The 24,125-nt window shown below is 36.4% G+C and overlaps 1 protein-coding gene across 5 annotated transcripts in view; it reads left to right on the forward strand.

The window, feature by feature from the left end:
- The window catches only part of CDK14 (cyclin dependent kinase 14), a 626,953-nt gene that overhangs the window by 311,561 nt on the left and 291,267 nt on the right, over positions 1-24,125 (forward strand). For all 5 annotated transcript variants that reach the window (XM_049641422.1, XM_049641423.1, XM_049641421.1 and 2 more), the window contains one exon: positions 3,444-3,506. In XM_049641422.1, the coding sequence (XP_049497379.1) occupies positions 3,444-3,506 (63 nt within the window). The remainder of the gene's footprint in view (positions 1-3,443; positions 3,507-24,125) is intronic.

Genomic DNA, 24,125 nt, shown 5'->3' on the forward strand with positions numbered 1-24,125 from the left:
TTTTCATAAAATCTTACCTGAAATTTTTTAATAAATGGTTTACAAGAAATGTAAGGACCATCCGAGGATAACAGTTACATCTCATGCTTCCATATTTTACCCTCAGATGGTCCTTACATTTCTTGTTGATGACCCATGCCATCAGAGTTACAAATAATTCCTCAAATAAAGCAAACTAAAAAGTTTGCTCTAACACAGGCAATGACAACTGTAGTCCAAATACTGCCTGGAAAATAGGAGATTCATGCTATTGTTCCAATGTCAGAGATAAAAAAGAATTGTAGGTCGTAGGGTTGATGAAATACAGTACATTTTGATGTTAATTTTATTTAGTTGTGGGAAGAGAATATGACTTCTGCTTTCTAACTGTTAAGTCTTCATCTGTGTCTAATACATTAAGTTTTTGAGTGTGCCATTCTTATTTAAAAAACGTGTAGCATGAGTTTACTGGGCACAAAAGTAAACACGCTATTTAATTGTGTTATTCATATTCCTTATAACCTTCCTTTTTTTTTTTCTGGTAAATTCTTGTTGATCCTTGAACTAAGTAAGCTAAGCCCCTGAAGATTTTGTGAAATTATCAGTTTCTTCTTTTATTTTTACCAACTTTTGGTATATATTGGTATGCCATGTTGTTAAGTACATAATGTTTAATACGTTTTCCTTGAATTCTATTATGTCTGATATTTACATTGATATGATTATTATTTTTTATTAATATTATCCGTATAAATAACAATATAAATATGTAAGTATGAAGTATAAAATAAAATATAGCATTTTTTATTTTCAAAGTTTTTGTTGCTTATGGTTTCTAGATTATATCTTGGAAATAACATGAATTAGATTTTCTTGTTTTGTAAACTGGGATTTTACATTTAAAAAAATGTTTAATGTTTATTTATTTTTGAAGGAGAGAGAGACAGAGTATGAGCGAGGGAGGAGCAGAGAGAGAGGGAGACAGAATCCAAAGCAGGCTCCAGGCTCCAAGCTGTCAGCACAGAGCCTGATGCTCAAACTCATGAGCTGTGAAATCATGACCTGAGCAGAAGTCAGATGCCCAACTGACTGAGCCACCCAGGCGCCTGAGATTTTATATTTTTTATTAGGAATTTTTAACATGTCATGGATATATAATTATTGATATACTTTCTATTTATCATTTTATTTGTTGTGTGTGAAGCAGTGAACAAATTAGATACAGTTCTTCCTCTGTGGATTCTGTTATATAATGGGCAATATTTTAAATGATATTTTTGTATATCATGTTATAGGTGAAAAGTACTTTCTCGTGTACTATTTTTTTTAATGTTTATTTATTTCTGAGACAGGGAGAGACAGAGCATGAGTAGGGGAGGGGCAGAGAGAGAGAGGGAGACACAGAATCCGAAGCAGGCTCCAGTCTCTGAGCTGTCAGCACAGAGTCCGACGAGGGGCTCAAACTCACAAACCGTGAGATCATGACCTGAGCTGAAGTCAGTCGCTCAACCAGCTGAGCCACCCAGGTGCCCCTATCTCATGTACTATTTTATTCGTTCTTCAGAAGTCTTCTTTAAGGGAGGTGTTAGCCATACTCGAAAGGAGAGAGGAATTAACAATATGGAGTTACAGAATGGCAATTTGGGAACCAGAATTCATTCCTCAGTTTGGTAAATGCATGATATCAAACTTTTATATAGTCACTCAGAAAAAACTCCATGGAACTCATAATTATCTTTTAGAGTATTTTTTAAGTAAGCTATACTATATGTAAAACTATTTCCACCTGTATTAAGCTCTTCTCTGTGTTTGACATTTTGTTGGGCCAAAGAGGCAATAATTTCCAAATTAGACATAGTTTCTGTCCTCATGGAGTTTGACTTTGATTTGGAAGCTAAACACTTTTGGTGTGGTCTAAGATAAAGGCAATATTGTCTTAGAACATATCTAAGAGCATTTCTTCTGTCCTGTTGCCCGTCAGTTGGCTTCTTTCATTCTCTATTCAAGTGTAACTTCTTTGAGAGACTTTTCCAAAGTCTCTACACCACAATAAATTCCCCTTACTATGCCCTCAAACATTACCCAGTACTGTTCTTAAAATAATATATAACATACTTTATTATAATTATCGGCATGTCTGGGGTTTTTTGTTTTGTTTTGTTTTTTTGTTTGTTTGTTTGCTTTTGCTTTTGTTTTTGTTTTTTCTTTTTGCAACTGTTTAATTCTGTGTCTTTAGTGACTAGTGTAGTGCCTGGAACACAAGAAAGGCTCAAGAAGTGCACAGTGAATAATCAATGCATGCTAAATTTTGTTCTGTATCCTCAGCAGTACCAACCTGGCATGCAGTAAAGGAGTCTGACCTGTTACCATGACTGTAGCAAGATTCTTGAATATAACATAAACTCTAAATTCTTCAATAATTGAAGCTTGATAATAGGGCATAAATACTCATGTTCAGTGGCTTTTCCAAAATGATAAAATGTTTCAATGTTATAAATCTTATAGTACCCTCTAATAAGAGAAGAAAAATTGGAATAGCAACTCTACATGTTTTTTCAAATTTCTATATAATTCATTATGTAAACATAAGAAGCATTAAGATGAAAATAAATACAGCTGTAGGCAAATTGAGCTGGAGATATTTTTAAAAGAGTAACAGCAAAAAAATGTTACTTAGAGATATTCCTTTTAAGTTACATGCTGTGATAAGCATGGCTGTTTTATGTAAAGGTTGAATCACTAAACTCTACACCTGAGACTAATACTACCCTCTATGTTAACTAAGTGGAATTTAAATAAAAACTTTTAAAAAAGTTATACCTGATATATTTGTCTTAATTTATAATTTTGAAAGTGTTTCTATTCATTTAAAAATATATTTTGGCAGATACATTCGGGAGTTCTGGAAACCTGAAAATTATTTTTTAATGAATATAGTTATGAGAATTTTAAATAAGTAGTGATTAATTTTGCTAGAATGATATATTTGTAGTATTCTCATCTCATACAAAATAAATAATCATAACCTGCATTTGCACTTGAAAAATACAAGATAATTGGCAATGTAATTGGTTTAGTGTGTGTTATGTGTATGTGTTTTGGTTTAGTTTTTTTCAGGTATGGTACCCATATTTACAGTTAAGTTTTGTTTTGTTTTGTTTTGTTTTGCTAAAAAATATATTTTCAATGAGGAGGAAATTAGGCACTTAAATTATGGACATGGATACCTTCTAATACACAGATATGTGTAATACAAAACAGAGCCTAAAGATAAAGGTAATGATTCAATTGTGGTTAAAAACGAGAGGGCGGAGAAGCATTCGGCTACATACAAAGAAAAAATCCACCCACTTGTCTTATATTTGCTTTGTTCAGAAGGCAATAGTGACTTTGAAGTAGAAAAATATTGATTCATCATGTTATAGCCAGAGGGATGTTAATACATTTTCCCCTTTTTCTTCCAGCACACTGATTTATGTCAGTACATGGACAAGCACCCTGGGGGGCTGCATCCAGATAATGTGAAGGTAGGAAAAGATCTTTTTAAGCCAGCGGTTAGCATTCTTCATGTGTATTTTTTTTTCATCAAAGTCTAATCTCTCTACCATAACTTAAAAAAATTGTTGTGTAAAGAGAAGTGATATTGAAGTAAACCATGGTTAGTGCTCTCTTGAGTGATTGGAAACTATGTTTAAACATTAAGTCTTTTCACTGGAATATTATTATTTAGATTTAATTCTATTTTTGTTTCATGCTAATAATAAGTGAGATCCACTGGAATGCTGTTTTAACACTGTTTTTAAGAGAAGAGAGTTTCAGGTAGCTCTCCCTTAGAACTTCATACTAAAGTATCAGTAAGTTTCAGTACAAAATACTGTGATCCAAAACGTTATGGTGCGTTCATAGTACATATTTTTTTATTTGTATGTACAAACAGATAACAGTTTCCTACTGCTCTCCTTCATTTCTTTTATTACAAATTGGATTGCTGTGTGTCAAAAGAACTAAGTTTTTCTAACATCTGACCGAGCACCCATCTTGGAAATTGTTTCAAAATTTCATGCTTCAAATAGGAGATTCTTTTTTGACATCTTTGAGAGCGTCAGAAGATACCAAAGTTATATATGAAGGTTTAATGATGTGCTCACATTCTGTAATTCAAATGACTACCTTTCATGATCCTGAGAATCAGTTGAGTGCTATGGATGTATGTAAAGAAAAATTCTGCCCATTTCTTCCTAGGCATTATCTATTGACACCACTCTTTGCAGCAGGCATGTTTCTTTTGTACTTTTCTCTTTGCTTATAAAAATATATATGCACATATGGTATTTTGTGTGTGTTTATTTTGCTCTATAAAAATAACATGCTATTGTATGTCTTTTTAAAATATGTATCATGGATATCCTTTAAAATCAATATATGATTGTAGTTTAATCTTCCTGAAAACTGCATATGAGTCCATAGTGTGAAAAAACCATAGTTTTCAACTGTTTCTTATTCATGGATCTTGGCTTGTTTCTAGAATGTTGCTATTGTAATGAATTCTAGGCTAAATAATAGTATGAAACCTTTACATTCTTATTTCTTTTATATATCTAGTTAATGGATTTTCTTTACTAAGAGACAAGATTTCAGTTTTAATGAATTTGACTGGAACATTTGCCCACAAGTTTGTAAATTATAGGAGGACTGTTTTTCTTTACTCTCATGAGCATTGACCATAACCAATCATTTTAATTTTTGCCATTCTGATAAGTAAAATTGGAATACCTTTTATGTTAGTGTTTTCTTGGCTGCTAGTGACAAGTATCTTTTCACATGTTAAGATCTTGACTATTTGTAATTACGTTGCCTGTTCTTATATATTACCTATTTTTCTAATGTTGATTTTCTTATTTTTAATAAGTTGTAGGTGATTGTTAATATTTGTGGTATTAATGATGATTTTTATGGTGGCCAGTTATGTTGTATAACTTTTTTAATTAAAAAAAATTTTTAACGTTTGTTCATTTTTGAGAGACAGTGGGAGACAGAGTGTGACTGGGGGAGGGGCAGAGAGAGAGGGAGAATCTGAAGCAGGCTCCAGGCTCTGAACTGTCAGCACAGAGCCCAATGTAAGCTCTGATTGTGAGATCATGACCTGAGCCGAAGGTAGACGCTCATCTCTGAGCCATCCAGGCACCCCTATGTTGTATAATTTTAAAATGCAGGAACTTGTAGCAATTCTGAAATAGCATTGTGTTTTAGACAAATAATAGAATCAATATGGTTTTAGACAAATAATAGAATCAATAATAGAATCAATATAGTCTGTTGTTTCATATAGCTCTTTTTTGTTGTTTTTTTGTTTTATTGATAGATAAATAATTTATCTTAGATATTTATGATAGATAAATAATTTAAATTCTTTGTTCATTTTTCTTCAAAATCAGTTTCCGTTGACATAAACAATTATTTAGTCTTAAATTGGGGAAGAAATTTTAACAGATGGAAAGACTCGTTTCGTCAATCTTGGCCATGTTTAAGTCTAACTCCAAACATTAATATCATAACATGAACTTAATTTTGGTTTTTTTCCTAAACATTGAAACATTTTAAGTTCTCTTATTTACACATTAAATGTTCTTTTCTTAGGGTTGATTAGGTTCAAAACCAATAGTACAATACATCCTTACTCTTGTTTCCTACTTTAACCCTGGGGATCTGTAGAGAACCCAATTAGTGAGACCTTCAGCTCTAGGGGACCCAGGGGGCTCAGCTCTAGGGGGCTGAGCCTGCCAATCTCAGTGAAAATCAACAGCTACTCTGAGCACTTTGACTTCTTGACTTCCAAGTTCAGTGACAAGATTGAGATTAAAGAGCTGACTGAACCTTTTCAAAAAGAACCATGACATCACTGGATTTTTATTATTCTTGCTTGGTTTTCTTATCAACCCTCTGTGTGTCATTAGACATGAGCTAAGTATTGGTGGAAATTTTTGTTGGTGAAACAAAGAAAAAAGCTTATTCCACAAAGCATCACCATGTTCACCATACTCAGGCCAGTGTCACTGGTGATTTTTGTGGCATTTGTAAGTTCTGCTTCTTCCATTACATTTTATTTTTCCTTTATCTCCTAGTGGTCTTGAGGAACTTGACTTCTAGGTTGCCGTTTTTCAGCAACTAGTATGTACTTGAAATCATGTTTCAACAACTCTTATCCAAGTTTTGCAAGCTTTTCTTTTATTCCATGGTCATTCGTTGTTCTTCAAATACCTAGTGTTTGCTACCTATTCCCAGCCCTTGTTGTGCCATGGCAGTAAACATGGTTTAATAGTTAGTGCCTTCCTAGGCTGTGGTGAGAAACTTAATGGTGAATTCATTGTGCAGTCAGAATAGAAATAATGTCACAGAAATTGGACGGAACATACACAGTGAGTCTGGAGATTAGTCATATAGAGCAGGAATTATATATACTCAGAAGTTGCTTGATGTGATCACAGATTGATGCCTTACTACATTTTTGCCTTTAAAAGAGAGTGATGTGATTTACCTCTTCTTATACCATTTTGAATAACTGAAAGTCAGCAAAATGTATTGATGTATAGTACCCCTTTACACATAGCTATTGAAATCTCAGCTCCTTCATAAGAGACTCTTAAAAACTGAGAACAAACTGAGGGTTGATGGGGGGTGGGAGGGAGGGAAGGGTGGGTGATGGGTATTGAGGAGGGCACCTTTTGGGATGAGCACTGGGTGTTGTATGGAAACCAATTTGACTCGGCTCCTTGAGGATTTGCCAAAATGTATTGGACAGTCTTCTCGAAATATTTACGTGTACAGGAAACCTCAGTAGTCATTTAAAGGTCTTCAAACGTGGCTCCATGGCAGAGTCACCTGCAAAGCTTTAAATGTATATATATTCTCTCCTCTCTTCCAAATTCAGAATAATATTTAAAAATTCCTTTAAGTAGGAAGAGGTGGGCATTTGCTCAGACCCAGTGCTGAGAGCCCAGGTTGCCTCCCATGATCCACAGTGTCACCTTGCTCTCCCTGTGACCCTGCATGGCTTTACCTGTGGAGGACATGTGTGCTTGCTAACAACCCTGGCCTGTCACCCTCTCACAGACTTAAAGCCTGCCTCTGCTGCTCTTCACTCTGCCGGTGGGGTGATCACTGTGGACAGGGGCTGGGCCAGTAGGTGGGGATGGGGAAGAGCATGAGAGACAGGGTCTGGCCTGTGGTGCTTCAAAAAATAGGTGTCAGACCCATGCTTCAAGGTTGAAAATTGGAAGTGTCTTTTGTGAAGAATCTGATCAGTCCAAGAGAACAGACCTAAAGAATCCAGGCAACTCTACAGCAAAGACCTCCTTTGACATAAGTAACTTGGAGGGAGCAAAGTTGTGTGCATTAAATTAGAGAAAGATTGTAAAGAAGACATCAAAAAATTATCAATACTCTCAAAGATGTAGAAGAACTATAGTATATCTATAAAATAAGAATAAGTTATTTTTTTAAAAAAGGAACTTAGTGAACAGAAGGTTGCTTTAGAAATTAACAATATGATGACAGAGTGGTGCCTGAGTGGTTCCGTCAGCTGAGCGTCTGCCTCTTGATTTTGGCTCAGGTCATGATCTCACAGTTTATGAGTTTGAGCCCTGTGTTGCACTCTGTGCTGGTAGTGCAGAACCAGCTTTGGATCCTGTCTCCCTCTGTTTCTGCCCCTCCTCCACTTGCATGCATGCACGCACTCTCTCTGAGGCCTCTCAAAAATAAGCCTTAAACAAATATGATGAAAGACATAAAAAAATAACAAAAAAACATGGGTGATAAAAGTAAAGAAGTTTTCCAGAAAATAGAGTATAAAGCACAGATCTGAAAAATGAGAAAGAAAGTATCAAAAAAAAATTTGAGGTCCAGTCCAGGGGATCCAACCTCTGAATAATTGGAGAAAATGTGCAGGAGGAATCATCAAAATAATAGTCATTCAACTACACTTTTTCCAGCTGTGGAGGATGTGAATTTCAAGATTAAGAGGGTCCATTAAATGCCCATAATATTTAATGAAAATAGACTGACAATAAGATTCCTTATTGCAAAATTTTAGAACGCTGGTTTTGAAGAAAAATCCTACAAAAGGAAACGGCTTTACTGTGATAGAATTATAGTGGCCTTAGCCTTTTCAGCAGCGACACTGGAAGGGAGACAGCAGTGGGACAGTGGCTTGAAAGTTCGTATTTAAAATTATTCCCTCAGGGAGCCTGGCTGGCTCAGTCAGTAGAGCATGTGACTCTTGATCTCATGATCATGATTTCAAGCCCTATATTGAGTTTAGAGCTTACTTAAAAAAAATAAATAAATAAAATTATTCTCTCAACCTAGTATTCTATACAAACTATCAATTGTGAAGGTAAAGTAATTATTTTCAGATGTTCAAAAAGTTGAACATAATGCCCACTGTGCATCCTTTCTCAGGAAGCTACTTGAGGATGTACTCCACTAGAATTCAGGGTATAAACCAAGGCAGAGAAGACAAAGAAACCAAGAAACAAAGGCTGCCACGGAGAGAGATGCAGGAGGTTTTCAGGACAATGCTGAAAAGAATCCCAGGATGACAGTTATGCATTAGTCTGGGAGAGTAATCCACTGGTCCAGTTGGAGCAGGTCAGGGGTTTCCAGGAGAGATTTCCAAGAAGAGGAAATTGTTAGGTAAAATACCTAATGTGTTTGAGAAGATTTATGAGATGGGAAAAGAGTTTGGTGTTGAATTAGCACTAACTGCAAAGAAAACTAACCAAAGGAAAACAAACCAATAAACAAAAGAACTAGATCATCAGTAACACCAGGAAAACCAAATTATTGTGTGGGGGTGGGGGTGGGGGTAAAAGTATTCATAGTAAACTAAATGGCTCAGGTCTAAATAATATTTACATAGTCATAATAATTTAAATGTTAATGTTGGTAAAATTAAAAAGGAAAAATACCTCTGAGTGATTCTGCTATAACCAGGCAAGCTCCTTCCAGGATTAGTATCCTAGAAAAGGTTTTTTGACTCTGTCCAATGTTCTTCTCCCTACACTACATGATTAATACATTAAATTACTGTAAGTAGCTTATTATTTAACTTTATATGCACTCAGTCAAATAGTTTTATCATCATTTTCATATTGAAGATAGTACTCTTATCTTCTCTGAGGGTGTGGGAAGTTAAAAAATAGAATGCAGCTTGTTAATGCCTGTGTTTTGGCATCTGAATTGCCATGCACGGAAGCAGATGGCCCTTATTACCATGTTGGTTTCCATGGGAGGCCACTCACCTAATTATGCACTGGCTTTTCTTCACCTGCTTAGACACAATGCCCTCCTCCAGGGTTACATTTAGGATCTGCACTGCAGGTGAAATTATTCTCAAAGTAGTCTGAGTGTGACATAGTGACATAGATGTCCCACAGGTATTTCTGTTTGATATATTAATGCATTTTTTTTCACGTTGTGGTATTTATTGTCACTTAAATCTATAAATGCAAAATGAAGAGCATAAGAATAATATTTACTAAGTTAACAGCTGTTCATAAGGCTGAGATGTTAATTTAAAAAAAAACAGTTGAGCTAAAATAAGACCTTGTAATGGTTCTTTATAAATTTAAGGAGATGGGAAAACCAGGTGAGATCCACTTTTATGTTAAAAGAGCATATTCTTTAGTAACTCCAAAGCTCTGTGTTTACCTAAATAGCTTGTAGATCATTAAATGTTTGGAATGTTGTAGATACTGAATATTCATTGTAGGGAACAGAAGGAAAGTACAGTGATCAGACCTTTTTGTTTCTAAATCTGGCAATTTTGACTTTTAGTTTGATTATTGGGCAGCATAAAAATATATGTAAAGCATTTGTCTTGGATTCTAAAAATGTGAATATTTTTGTTTAGATTTCATATATCCTTGTTTACAGTAATACTGTGGGATGTCATGTACCTAAGAATTGAGATTGTTCTTTAATGTGAATCAGATAGAATTTTAAGCATTGCAAACATGATAGGTCATTGAAAAATGAAAGAGAAAAGAACAACTGGAATGATACATAATTTGTGATTTCATAATAAGGCATGGAATTCTACAGTAATTTTATGCTAATTCTCAGCAAAACATCTGTTAAAGTTTATCTTTCTTGATGTATATTCCTGGTAAATACTGAAATAAACTCATAACAAAAAAATAATAGTAAACTCACAACAAAAAATAAACTCATAACAAAAACTGTCAATGTTAACTAAATTTCTAGAATCATTTGCTATTTTGCCCACAAAGTATATCTGTTCTCAACATGACATTGTGAAATAAATATTCACTATTAACTAATGGTTTGTTTCTTAGCATAATATCAATTTTAGACAAATGGGTAATTTTAGCAGTTAATTACTTAGAGGGCAATTTAAAATCTCAATCAAAAGCCTGAGGACATTGTCCTTGTTATAAATATTTATGATGATTAAAGGTATAGCAAGCAATTGCTAGAACATAATTGGTATGTCAGAAACTAGTTAGAATTTTGGGGGAAGGATAGTTTATTTTTTCCCCCTTTTAAGCCATTCACTATAAATATTATTAGGTTTTGGCTATTATCGTTGAGTTGAATGCAGAACTTGTGTTAGTTCTTCAATTTATAATTTTCAGTGATTTACAGGTTGATCATTGAGGTAAAGAAAATGACCATAACAGCCTAAATTTTACCCTTCATTCAATGTTTCATGTGTTCTTTAAAAATGGATAATCATGAGAGACTAAAAAAAATTAAGGTTCATAAAAAAGATTAATTGATGCTGTCTCCAGGTGATATCTAGAAATGTAGATGCATGAATCTTATTGATGACATTGGATCTTCCTGTATTTTTCTGTAATGCACCTTCATATCCATGTTATCTTAATGGCTTTGCAAGAAGATTCCTTTCAAAAAAAAGCATTTGCATTTTTTCAACAAAATTGTTTTGGATAATCCAAAATAATCCAAGTGGTTATGAATACTGTACCTTATTCTCTGAAATATCTGACATGCTACTGGCATATAGCTGAGTTTTATTTTTTTAATTTCAATATCTATATTAATTAAAAAGATATTAGGTTTATTATGCTTGAAAAATTGCTATTTTCCTTTCATAGTCCAGGGAACAAGCAGGTGTATAACAGACAGAATAATGTTATGCCAAATTAAGACTGTCTTATACAGATGGCACCGAGAATTGATTCCTAAATGAGACTTTCTAATGTTCAGATAGAAAATCAGATAGCACCTGATTTTCTCCATATTCTACATTAGAGCTCTCATTTAGCTGGTAATGATTTCCTACTATGCATTACTGTGACTATATAGAGGCTTTTCTCATTCTGTATTTTGAGAAATAGGATTATTTCATGAAGTCATTAATGAGTGCTTTAGTCTCAGCACCTGTCCAGGTTTCTTTTGAACATTTTTATCCTATTTTTGCTATAACAAAATAATCTTCCCTATCTAGAAAGTGAAGGATTAACAATAAAAGAAAGTGAAGCTTCATGTGTTGATTCATATTGTGCTCGACGTTCACAGGGGCTCTAAGCAGTGAATTTCTGGTTAAGATGTGGGGCCCACTTTCCGCCGTTCAGATCATGTCTTTTGTATCTTTGGCATCATATGCTTGCTTATCTGCTTGTAACAGTTTGGATCAGACAAAGGAATCAAGGCAGGTAATTAAACAACAGACTCTTTCTTAGAAGTGCTTTGAAACCTGGATTTAAAAGAAATCACCCCAAAGATTTATGAAGTACAACCATCAGAAGTATGCCATATGATATTTTGTTGAGATGGAAGATGATTGTAAATGGAATCACCCAGCTTGGGGAGTACCCAGTGGGAATACACCTTCCTGGGTTTTAAGCTTAAGCCATTCACCTTGCCTCTCTCCCCTTTAAGGGTTAAGATGGATCCTGCACTTGACCTCTTTGTTTGCATGTTTTCCAAGACAAACAAGAGGACCCAGGAGAGAAATCAGGCTGAGTAATAGAGTTATGTACACACTACCAAAGATATTTGTAATTTTTTTGCACAGGTACAGCCTTCATGTGACTAGCCAGTACATCTCATTAATGTTTTGTCATAATGTATCCATTCCTATTATTTGAGACCTATCTGAGAGGATGTAAAGAGAGGTCTTTTGATCACTGTATCCAAATTCAAAGTGTTTCCTGCATTCCATTTGAAATTTATTTTTCTCAGTGCTACAGCTTATACATAGAAGCTTTCTCTAAGACCCTTAGACTCAAGGTTTATCACCTTTGCCAGTTTTTCAGTCTGCATCTCTCTCACATACACACTTTTTTTTTTTTGTAATTTTATTGCGTTTTTATCTGAAAGTCAGGACCTCTCACTCCCCTTCAGCCATTTTGCCCATCTCCCTATTCCCCTCTTCTCGGGCAACCACCAATTTCCTGTTTATGGGTCTATTTCTACTTTTTTTGCTTGCTCATTTGTTTTGTTTTTAGATTCCACATGTAAGTGAATCATATGGTATTTGTCTTTCACTTAGCATAATACCCTCTAGGTCCATCCATGTTGTCACAGATGCCAAGATCTCATTTTTTTATGCCTGAGTAATATCCCATTGTATGTATGTATGTATACCTCTTCATCCATTCATCTGTCAATGGACACTTGGTTTGCTTCCATATCTTGGCTATTGTAAATAACGCTGCAATAAAACATACGGGTCCATATATCTTTTTTAATTAGTATTTTCATTTTCTTTAGATAAATACCCAGTAGTAGAATTACTGGATTACATGATATTTGTATTTTCAATTTTTTTTGAGTGCATCCATACTATTTTCCATAGTGGTTCCATCAGTTAGCACTCCCACCAACAGTGTACAAAGGTTTCTTTTTCTCCAGTTCTTGCCAATACTTGTTATTTCTTGTCTTTTTGATTCTAGCCATTCTGACAGGTATAAGTTGATATCTCATTGTGGTTTTGATTTGCCTTTCCCTGATGATGAGTGATGTCGAACCTTATGTATCTGTTGGCCATCTGTATGTCTTCTTTTGAAAAATGTCTATTTAAGTCCTCTGCTCACTTAATTGGGTTAATTGGGTTTTTTGGTATTATATAAATTCTACATATATTTTGGATATAAAACCCTTATCAGATCATTTTCAAATATCTTTCATTTCAGTAGGTTGCCTTTTTGTTTCATTGATGGTTTCCTTTGCTGTGCAGAAGCTTTTTATTTTGGTGTAGTCCAAATAGTTTATTTTTGCTTTTGTTTCCCTTGCCTGAAGAGACATGTCTAGAAAAATGTTTCTGTACAACAATGTCAAAGATTACTGTTTATGTTCTCTTCTAGGAGTTTCATGGTTTCAGGTCTCACATTTAGGTCTTTAATCCATTTTGAGTTTATTGTTTATGGTGTAAGGAAGTAGTCCAGCTTCGTTCTTTTGCATGTAGTTGTCCAGTTTTTCCTGGATCATTTATTTAAGACACTGTCTTTTTAAAAAAAAATTATTATTATTTTTTATTTTTTTTAATTTACATCCAAGTTAGTTAGCATATAGTGCAACAATGATTACAGGAGTAGATTGATTCCTTAATGCCCCTTACCCATATAGCCCATCCCCCCTCCCACCACCGCTCCAGCAACCTTCTGTTTGTTCTCTATATTTAAGAGTCTCTTATGTTTTGTCCCCCTCCCTGTTTTTATATTATTTTTGCTTCCCTTCCCTTATGTTCATCTGTTTTGTTTCTTAAAGTCCTCATATGAGTGAAGTTATATGATATTTGTCTTGCTCTGACTGACTAATTTTGCTTAGCATAATACCCTCTAGTTCCATCCATGTAATTGTTAATGGAAAGATTTCATTCTTTTTGATTGCTGAGTAATACTCCATTGTATATATATACCATATCTTCTTATATTTTTTTTTCATATCTTCTTTATCTGTTCATCCATCGATGGACATTTGGGCTCTTTCCATACTTTGGCTATTGTTGATAGTGCTGTTATGAACACTGGGATGCATGTGTCCTTTCGAAACAGCACACCTGTATCCCTTGGATAAATACCTAGTAGTGCAGTTGCTGGGTCAGAGGGTAGTTCTATTTTTAATTTTTTGAGGAACTTCCATACCGTTTTCCAGAGTGGCTGCACCAGTTTGCATTCCCACCAGCAGTGCAAAAGAGATCCTGTTTCTCTGCATCCTCACCAACATCTGTTGTTGCCTGAGTTTTTCATGTTAGCCATTGTGACAGGCGTAAGGTGGTATCTCATTGTGGTTCTGATTTGTATTTCCCTGATGATGAGTGATGGTGAGCATTTTTGCATGTGTCAGTTGGCCATCTGGATGTCTTCTTTGGAGAAGTGTCTATTTATGTCTTTGTCCATTTCTTCACTGGATTATTTGTTTTTTGGGTGTTGAGTTTGATAAGTTCTTTGTAAATTTTGGATACTAACCCTTTATCTGATATGTCATTTGCAAATATCTTCTCCCATTCTGTCGGTTGTCTTTTAGTTTTGCTGATTGTTTCCTTCACTGTGTATAAGCTTTTTATTTTGAGAGGTCCTAATAGTTCATTTTTGCTTTTGTTTCCCTTGCCTCTGGAGACATGTTGAGTAAGAAGTTGCTGCGGCCAAGATCAAAGAGGCTGTTGCCTGCTTTCTCCTCGAGGATTTTGATGGCTTCCTCTCTCATGTTTAGGTCTTTCATCCATTTCGAGTTTATTTTTGGGTATGGTGTAAGAAAGTGGTCCAGGTTCTTTTTTCTGCATGTTGCTGTCCAGTTTTCCCAGCATCACTTGCTGAACAGACTGTCTTTATTCCACTGGATATTTTCTGCTTTGTCAAAGATGAGTTGGCCATACGTTTGTGGGCCCATTTCTGCGTTCTCTATTCTGTTCCATTGATCTGAGTGTAAGACACTGTCATTTTTTCATTGTATACTCTTGCCTCTTCTGTCATAGATTAATTGACCATATAAGCATAGATTTATTTCTCAGCCATCCCCCTATCTTTTTTAAAAAGTTGTATTCATATCTTATCAATTGATATTAAGACAATTCATGTAGACTTAGTGTCTATGATGTTACTTTAGGCATTAAAATCATTTTAAACTTCATTTATTACTATTCATTGTGTGTAAAAAAAAAGAAAGACCCTTTAGTTAGGGGAGAGTAGCAAGCATACATTCACAAATGTAGTTGAGAAAAACTGGTATTTCATGCAATTTCTTTTAGTTCTAAAAAGTACATATCAGTGAGGTCAGTTTCATAACTCTGAACTGTATTGACAAATAGAAACCTCATAACAACAGGTCTTAAGAAGATTATATGATCCAAATTCCTTGAAACAACTGTTTCAGTTTTTTTCTTGGAAACTTATGTTGGATAACTATTAAAGCCAATAGCTTAAGTTTGACTATCTTGTTTCTAGTTATCTGGGGAATATTTCTAGTACTAATTTTAGGGTTTTGACCAACTTTATTAAAGGGAAAATTCTCACCCTCAGCCTTACCAGCTTGCTTCATTATATACACAAACCCTAATAATGTGGAAACCTACTTACTATATTAGAACTTCTTTCAGGGAACTTGGCAAAACAAAGATCTGTCTTTCAATCCCTTTTGACTCCTTTTAAATATCCCAGGTCTGGTTCCCAAGGCTTCAATCTGCCTGCTTAAGGCGGGTGTCTCTGTGTCTTGAACAACACCTTGCTTGATATCTACCATTGCCCTGAGGCTAGAAGAGAAGACAGAGTGGGTGGCCAATTTACCTGGTATGCTCAAAGATCACAGAAAGTGTGTAAAATCTTTCCCCCAAGAGCTTGCCCAAGTCCCAGCAGTTCTCATTTTTGGAGTTCTTCCTCTCCAGAAATACATCCTCTTTAGGAATAAGATATTAATGTTTAAATATTTTAGACAATGTGTATTAAATAGTTGTTACATTTTCTTGAAATGATAAAATGTTATGTATCTCAGTACCTTGAAGGAGTAGAGCAAAGGAGAAGACCATTGAATGAAAGATCTCAAAAAGAGCAAAAAGTGGCAAGACAAGTTCCCCCTGCTACTCAGATATTCCAAAAGCTGCACCTGTCTGTAGTACGTGGCAAAAAAGTACATACCAACCTGATGCCTGGGCATGAATATCTGTGTTTTACACCATCCAGTAATACATTTCACACCATCAAGTGTGTCTAAAGTGACACAAATTATACCATAATATTTATTTCTGTCTCCCTTACATCTCTATGTAACATTCTAATTATTCTTTTTAAAAACTTTAACACATCAAACTGCAATGATGTTTTATAAAATAGAAACTGTTTGGCACGAGTTCTGTATATTGTATTCGAAATTAGGATTTGGTATTTGCATCAGGTATTTGCACATTTGAACGTCACCTAAGTGAAATGAATCATGATGAATCATATTGTGGCCTTTAAAAATTGAAGAAGACCTACTCATGTAATGAAACCATTCTCTGATGTATATTATAAAATATTTTGACATTTATCAGATAAACTCAAAGTTTCTAATTATTTTTCATTTCCATAAAGCTTGATGTCTGCATAATTTCATGTTTGCATAGCCTATGGGTTTTTAAACAATACAGTTGTTAAACATATTATTTGAAGTATTTATTGCCCATGTACAACTTTGGTTTATTTGCCATTGTCATATTTTCTGGCCTTAGATTCACACAATATATAGCTATTCAAATAGTATACATACTGAAAAAAAAATCAAACAGTACATAAGCAGTACTCTTAATTTTGAGTGTCAGAGCAAGACAACAATAGGTTCAAATATTAGTATTACCTCTTACTTGCTAGGTGTCCCTTTGGCCAATTCATTTAATTTCTCTGAGCCTTTGTTTCTTTATCTGTGAAATAGGGATAATAGCATCTATCTGGTGGAAGTGTTGGGAGGATTAAATTACCTAAATGAGTGTAAAACACTTAGTGCAATGTCTGTCATAGTAATCACTTAATAAGTGGCAGTTATTATGCTCTTCTGTTATTCGTAAAATTATTAAATGATACAATATCCCAATGTGAATGACTGTTAAAGATAACTAAGACTCAACCAGTCATTTAAGTTACAGAGATGAGAGATTTAAGATACAGAGATGTTAAACTTGGTCCCCAGAAGGCAAAAAAAGTATGTGAACTAAATGTCTTTGTAAGAACTAGTTGTATCCCATAAGACATAGGGTCCATTGCTAATAGTTCTAATAAGCTTTCTGTAAGCCCCGAGAGACTCTAGACATTCCTCAAAGAAAGTTGACCCATGACAATCTGTAAGATGTTCACTGTGCTTCGTCTCACATTAAGTGGAACCACATATATTAAATAATGCATGCGTTTCAGACCATTCGCAAAACCTAATGACTGTAAACATTGAGATAAAGAACATCTGGGATTGGAGGAGGGGAAGATGGTGGCGTAGGAGGACGCTGGGCTCACCGCGTCCTACTGATCACTTAGATTCCACCTACACCTGCCTAAATAACCCAGAAAACTGCCAGAAGACTAGCAGAACGGAGTCTCCGGAGACAAGCGCAGACAAGAGGCCCACGGAAGAGGGTAGGAAGGGCAGCAAGGCAGTACACGCTGCACAGACTGGCGGGAGGGAGACGGGGCGGAGGGGCAGCCCGCGGGCCAAGCAGAGCCCCCGAGTCTGGCTTGCAAAAGCAGAGGGGCCGGAAGGAGTGTGTTCCTACAGCAAGAGGGACTTGACATCTGGAAGGTTATAAGCTAACATCTCTGCTCGGAGAGCAGGAAGGCTGGAGGACAACGGGAGGGAGAGTTGCTGAGCCCCGGGATGACAGAGCTCAGGTTGGGGAGGAACAAAGGCATTCGCCAGCGCCATCTCCCTCGCCCATCCCCCAGCCAAAATCTCAAAGGGAACCAGTTCCTGCCAGGGAACTTGCTTGCACCTCGCAAACACCCAACATTGTGCTTCTGCGGATCCATCCCTCCACAGCAGGTCTGACTCCCTCCCCATGCCGCAGGGCCCCTCCCTAAGTGGATCACCGAAGGATAAGCAAGCTGAGCCTGCCCCTCCCACCCCTGTGCACCTTGCCGATCCACCCCAGCTAATATGCCAGATCCCCAGCACCACAAGCCTGGCAGTGTGCAAGTAGCCCAGACGGGCCATGCCACCCCACAGTGAATCCCACCCCTAGGAGAGGGGAAGAGAAGGCACACACAGTCTGACTGTGGCCCCAGCAGTGGGCTGGGGGCAGACATCAGGTCTGACTGCGGCCCCACCCACCAACACAAGTTATTCAAGACAGCACAGGGGAAGTGCCCCCCAGTTCCGCACCACTCCAGGGACTATCCAAAATGACGAAACGGAATAATTCCCCTCAAAACAAACTCCAGGAAATAACAACAGCTAACGAACTGATCAAAAAGGATTTAAACAATATAACAGAAAGTGAATTTAGAATAATAGTCATAAAATTAATCGCTGGGCTTGAAAACAGTATAGAGGACAGCAGAGAATCTATTGCTACAGAAATCAAGGGACTAAGGGACAGTCAGGAGGAGCTAAAAAATGCTATAAATGAACTGCAAAATAAAATGGAAACGACCACAGCTCGGATTGAAGAGGCAGAGGAGAGAATAGGTGAACTGGAAGAAAAAATTATGGAAAAAGAGGAAGCTGAGAAAAAGATAAAAAAAATCCAGGAGTATGAGGGGAAAATTAGAGAACTAAGTGATGCACTAAAGAGAAATAATATACGCATAATTGGTATTCCAGAGGAGGAAGAGAGAGGGAAAGGTGCTGAAGGTGCACTTGAAGAAATAATAGCTGAGAACTTCCCTGATCTGGGGAAGGAAAAAGGCATTGAAATCCAAGAGGCACAGAGAACTCCCTTCAGATGTCACTTGAATCAATCTTCTGCAAGACATATCATAGTGAAACTGGCATAATACAAGGATAAAGAGAAAATTCTGAAAGCAGCTAGGGATAAACGTGCTCTAACATATAAAGGGAGACCTATAAGACTCGTGACCGATCTCTCTACTGAAACTTGGCAGGCCAGAAAGGAATGGCAGGAAATCTTCAATGTGATGAACAGAAAAAAATAGGCAGCCGAGAATCGTTTATCCAGCAAATCTGTCATTTAAAATAGAAGGAGAGATAAAGGTCTTCCTAAACAAACAAAAACTGAAGGAATTCATCACCACTAAACCAGCCCTACAAGAGATCCTAAGGGGGATCCTGTGAGACAAAGTACCAGAGATATCACTACAAGCATGAAATCTACAGACATCACAATGACTCTAAACTCATATCTTTCTATAATAACACTGAATGTAAATGGACTAAATGCGCCAACCAAAAGACATAGGGTATCAGAATGGATAAAAAACAAGACCCATCTATTTGCTGTCTACAAGAGACTCATTTTAGACCTGAGGACACCTTCAGATTGAAAGTGAGGGGATGGAGAACTATTTATCATGCTACTGAAGTCAAAAGAGAGCTGGAGTAGCCATACTTATATCAGACAAACTAGACTTTAAATTAAATTCTTTAACAAAAGATGAAGAAGGGCATTATATAATAATTACAGGGTTTATCTATCAGGAAGAGCATAACAATTATAAATGTCTATGCGCCGAATACGAGAGCCCCCAAATATATAAAACAATTACTCACAAACATAAGCAACCTTATTGGTAAGAATGTGGTAATTGTAGGGGACTTTAACACCCCACTTACAACAATGAATAGATCATCTAGACATATGGTCAATAAAGAAACAAGGGCCCTGAATGATACATTGGATCAGATGGACTTGACAGATATATTATAAGTCTGCATCCCAAAGCAACAAATATACTTTCTTCTCGAGTGCACATGGAACATTCTCCAAGATAGATCACATACTGGGTCACAAAACAGCCCTTCATAAGTATATAAGAATTGAGATCATACCATGCATACTTTCAGACCACAATGCTATGAAGCTTGAAATCAACCACAGGAAAAAGTCTGGAAAACCTCCAAAAGCATGGAGGTTAAAGAACGCCGTACTAAAGAATGAGTGGGTCAACCAGGCAATTAGAGAAGAAATTAAAATATACATGGAAACAAATGAAAATGAAAATGCAACAATCCAAACATTTTGGGATGCAGCGAAGGCAGTCCTGAGAGGAAAATATATCGCAATCCAGGCCTATCTCAAGAAACAAGAAAAATCCCAAATACAAAATCTAACAGCACACCTAAAGGAAATAGAAGGAGAACAGCAAAGACAGCCTAAACCTAGCAGAAGAGAAATAATAAAGATCAAAGCAGAAATAAACAATATGGAATCTAAAAAAACTGTAGAGCAGATCAACGAAACCAAGAGTTGGTTTTTTGAAAAAATAAACAAAATTGATAAACCTCTAGCCAGGCTTCTCAAAAAGAAAAGGGAGATGACCCAAATAGATAAAATCATGAATGAAAATGGAATTATTACAACCAATCCTTCAGAGATACAAGCAATTATCAGGGAATACTATGAAAAATTATATCCCAAAAAACTGGGCAACCTGGAAGAAATGGACAAATTCCTAAACACCCACACACTTCCAAAACTCAATCAGGAGGAAATAGAAAGCTTGAACAGACCCATAACCAGCGAAGAAATTGAATCGGTTATCAAAAATCTCCCAACAAATAAGAGTCCAGGACCAGATGGCTTCCCAGGGGAGTTCTACCAGACGTTTAAAGCAGAGATAATACCTACCCTTCTCAAGCTATTCCAAAAAATGGAACAGGAAGGAAAACTTCCAGACTCATTCTATGAAGCCAGTATTACTTTGATTCCTAAACCAGACAGAGACCCAGTAAAAAGAACTACAGTCCAATATCTCTGATGAATATGGATGCAAAAATTCTCAATAAGATACTAGCAAATCGAATTCAACAGCATATAAAAAGAATTATTCACCATGATCAAGTGGGATTCATTCCTGGGATGCAGGTCTGGTTCAACATTTGCAAATCAATCAACGTGATACATCACATTAATAAGAGAAAAGATAAGAACCATATGATCCTGTCAATCGATGCAGAAAAGGCATTTGACAAAATTCAGCATCCTTTCTTAATAAAAACCCTCGAAAAAGTCGGGATAGAAGGAACATACTTAAAGATCATAAAAGCCATTTATGAAAAGCCCACAGCTAACATCATCCTCAATGGGGAAAAACTGAGAGCTTTTTCCCTGAGATCAGGAACATGACAGGGATGTCCACTCTCACTGCTATTGTTTATCATAGTGTTGGAAGTTCTAGCATCAGCAACCAGACAACAAAAGGAAATCAAAGGCATCAAAATTGGCAAAGATGAAGTTAAGCTCTCACTTTTTGCAGATGACATGATATTATACATGGAAAATCCGATAGACTCCACCAGAAGTCTGGTAGAACTGATACATGAATTTAGCAAAGTTGCAGGATACAAAATCAATGTACAGAAATCAGTTGGATTCTTATACACTAATAATGAAGCAACAGAAAGACAAGTACAGAAACTGATCCCATTCACGATTGCACCAAGAAGCATAAAATACCTAGGGATAAATCTAACCAACGATGTAACAGATCTGTATGCTGAAAACTATAGAAAGCTTATGAAGGAAATTAAAGAAGATATAAAGAAATGGAAAGACATTCCGTGCTCATGAATTGGAAGAATAAATATTGTCAAAATGTCAATACTACCCAAAGCAATCTACACATTCAATGCAATCCCAATCAAAATTGCACCAGCATTCTTCTCAAAGGTAGAACAAGCAATCCTAAAATTCATATGGAACCACAAAAGGCCCCAATAGCCAACGTAATTTTGAAGAAGACCAAAGCAGGAGGCATCACAATCCCAGACTTTAGCCTCTACTACAAAGCTGTCATCATCAAGACAGCATGGTATTGGCACAAAAACGGACACATAGACCAATGGAATAGAATAGAAACCCCAGAACTAGACCCACAAACGTATGGCCAACTCATCTTTGACAAAGCAGGAAAGAACATCCAATGGAAAAAAGACAGTCTCTTTAACAAATGGTGCTGGGAGAACTGGACAGCAACATGCAGAAGGTTGAAACTAGACCACTTTCTCACACCATTCACAAAAATAAACTCAAAATGGATAAAGGACCTGAATGTGAGACAGGAAACCATCAAAACCCTAGAGGAGAAAGCAGGAAAAGACCTCTCTGACCTCAGTCGTAGCAATTTCTTACTTGACACATCCCCAAAGTCAAGGGAATTAAAAGCAAAAGTGAATTACTGGGACCTTATGAAGATAAAAACCTTCTGCACAGCAAAGGAAACAACCAACAAAACTAAAAGGCAACCAACGGAATGGGAAAAGATATTTGCAAATGACATTTTGGATAAAGGGCTAGTATCCAAAATCTATAAAGAGCTCACCAAACTCCATACCCGAAAAATAAATAATCCAGTGAAGAAATGGGCAGAAAACATGAATAGACACTTCTCTAAAGAAGACATCCGGATGGCCAAAGAGGCACATGAAAAGATGCTAAACATCGCTCCTCATCAGGGAAATACAAATCAAAACCACCCTCAGATATCACCTCACGCCAGTCAGAGTGGCCAAAATGAACAAATCAGGAGACTATAGATGCTGGCGAGGATGTGGAGAAATGGGAACCCTCTTGCACTGTTGGTGGGAATGCAAAGTGGTGCAGCCACTCTGGAAAACAGTGTGGAGGTTCCTCAAAAATTAAAAATAGACCTACCCTATGACCCAGCAGTAGCACTGCTAGAAATTTACCCAAGGGATACAGGAGTACTGATGCACAGGGGCACCTGTACCCCAATGTTTATAGCAGCACTCTCAACAATAGCCAAATTATGGAAAGACCCTAAATGTCCATCAACTGATGAATGGATAAAGAAATTGCGGTTTATATACACAATGGAGTACTACGTGGCAATGAGAAGGAATGAAATATGGGCCTTTGTATCAACGTGGATGGAACTGGAGAGTGTTATGCTAAGTGAAATAAGCCATACAGAGAAAGACAGATACCATATGTTTTCACTCTTATGTGGATCCTGAGAAACTTAACAGAAACCCATGGGGGAGGGGAAGGAAAAAAAAAGAGGTTAGAGTGGGAGAGAGCCAAAGCATAAGAGACTCTTAAAAACTGAGAACAAACTGAGGGTTGATGGGGTGTGGGAGGGAGCAGAGGGTGGGTGATGGGTATTGAGGAGGGCACCTTTTGGGATGAGCACTGGGTGTTGTATGGAAACCAATTTGACAATAAATTTCAAAAAAAAAAAGAACATCTGATCACACATCTTTAGACTTTGAAAGATGGGGGTGGGGAGTATAAATCTTGTTGCTCACTGCCAGCGCCAGGAATTCTTCTGAGTAATAAAACATATCGAGTCCAATAATGTGTGCTTTTTCCTGACTTAAAAAGTTTTGATAAAAGGCCTATCTTGTTTGTTTTTGTTTTTGTTTTTGTTTTTTTTACCTGCTTAAACCCTAAAGAGTTCCATAAGGGAATGGATGAAGTATTCAAAGTATTCCTGAGAAGTATATACCATGGCACTGAGAATATGAGCTGTTTCCTGCTGGGGATGACAAGACAACTGAGCTATAGATAGATCTGCTGCTGGCAGAAGTGTCCCTGTTCATCAGATCATTGCTATTTAAGGCATTTTCCCATTGGGGTTTGTACTGCAGAAAGTGAACATATTCAAACTAGAGTATAAATCCTCAGTGATCATATTGAAGAATTTGGAGGAATCTCCTTTTATAAAGTTGAAGAGAATATCCTGAGGTGACAAAGTATTCTTAGGAAGGCCTTATGGCTACTACATAGAAAGATGGGAAGAGAGTTTCACATCTGTTGGTAATACTTATCAACTTCAGTACCTAAAGTTATGTTATTAATTGCTGAGAGGATTTTAAATAGCAGAAGCAAATCCAGGAATCATATGCTCATTACATAATATGCTAATTGAGACTTCTACAAACTTGGGTTCACCTATTAAAGCACTTTCATTATATTGGGCATATGTCTGTATTCATCCATGCATTTACCAAGCATCAACCTCATTTAAGATGAGGAGGTGTAATGGAAAGTTCACAGGCACTGT

This window comes from Panthera uncia, chromosome A2 (genome assembly GCF_023721935.1).
Source record: "Panthera uncia isolate 11264 chromosome A2, Puncia_PCG_1.0, whole genome shotgun sequence".
NCBI lineage: Eukaryota > Metazoa > Chordata > Mammalia > Carnivora > Felidae > Panthera > Panthera uncia.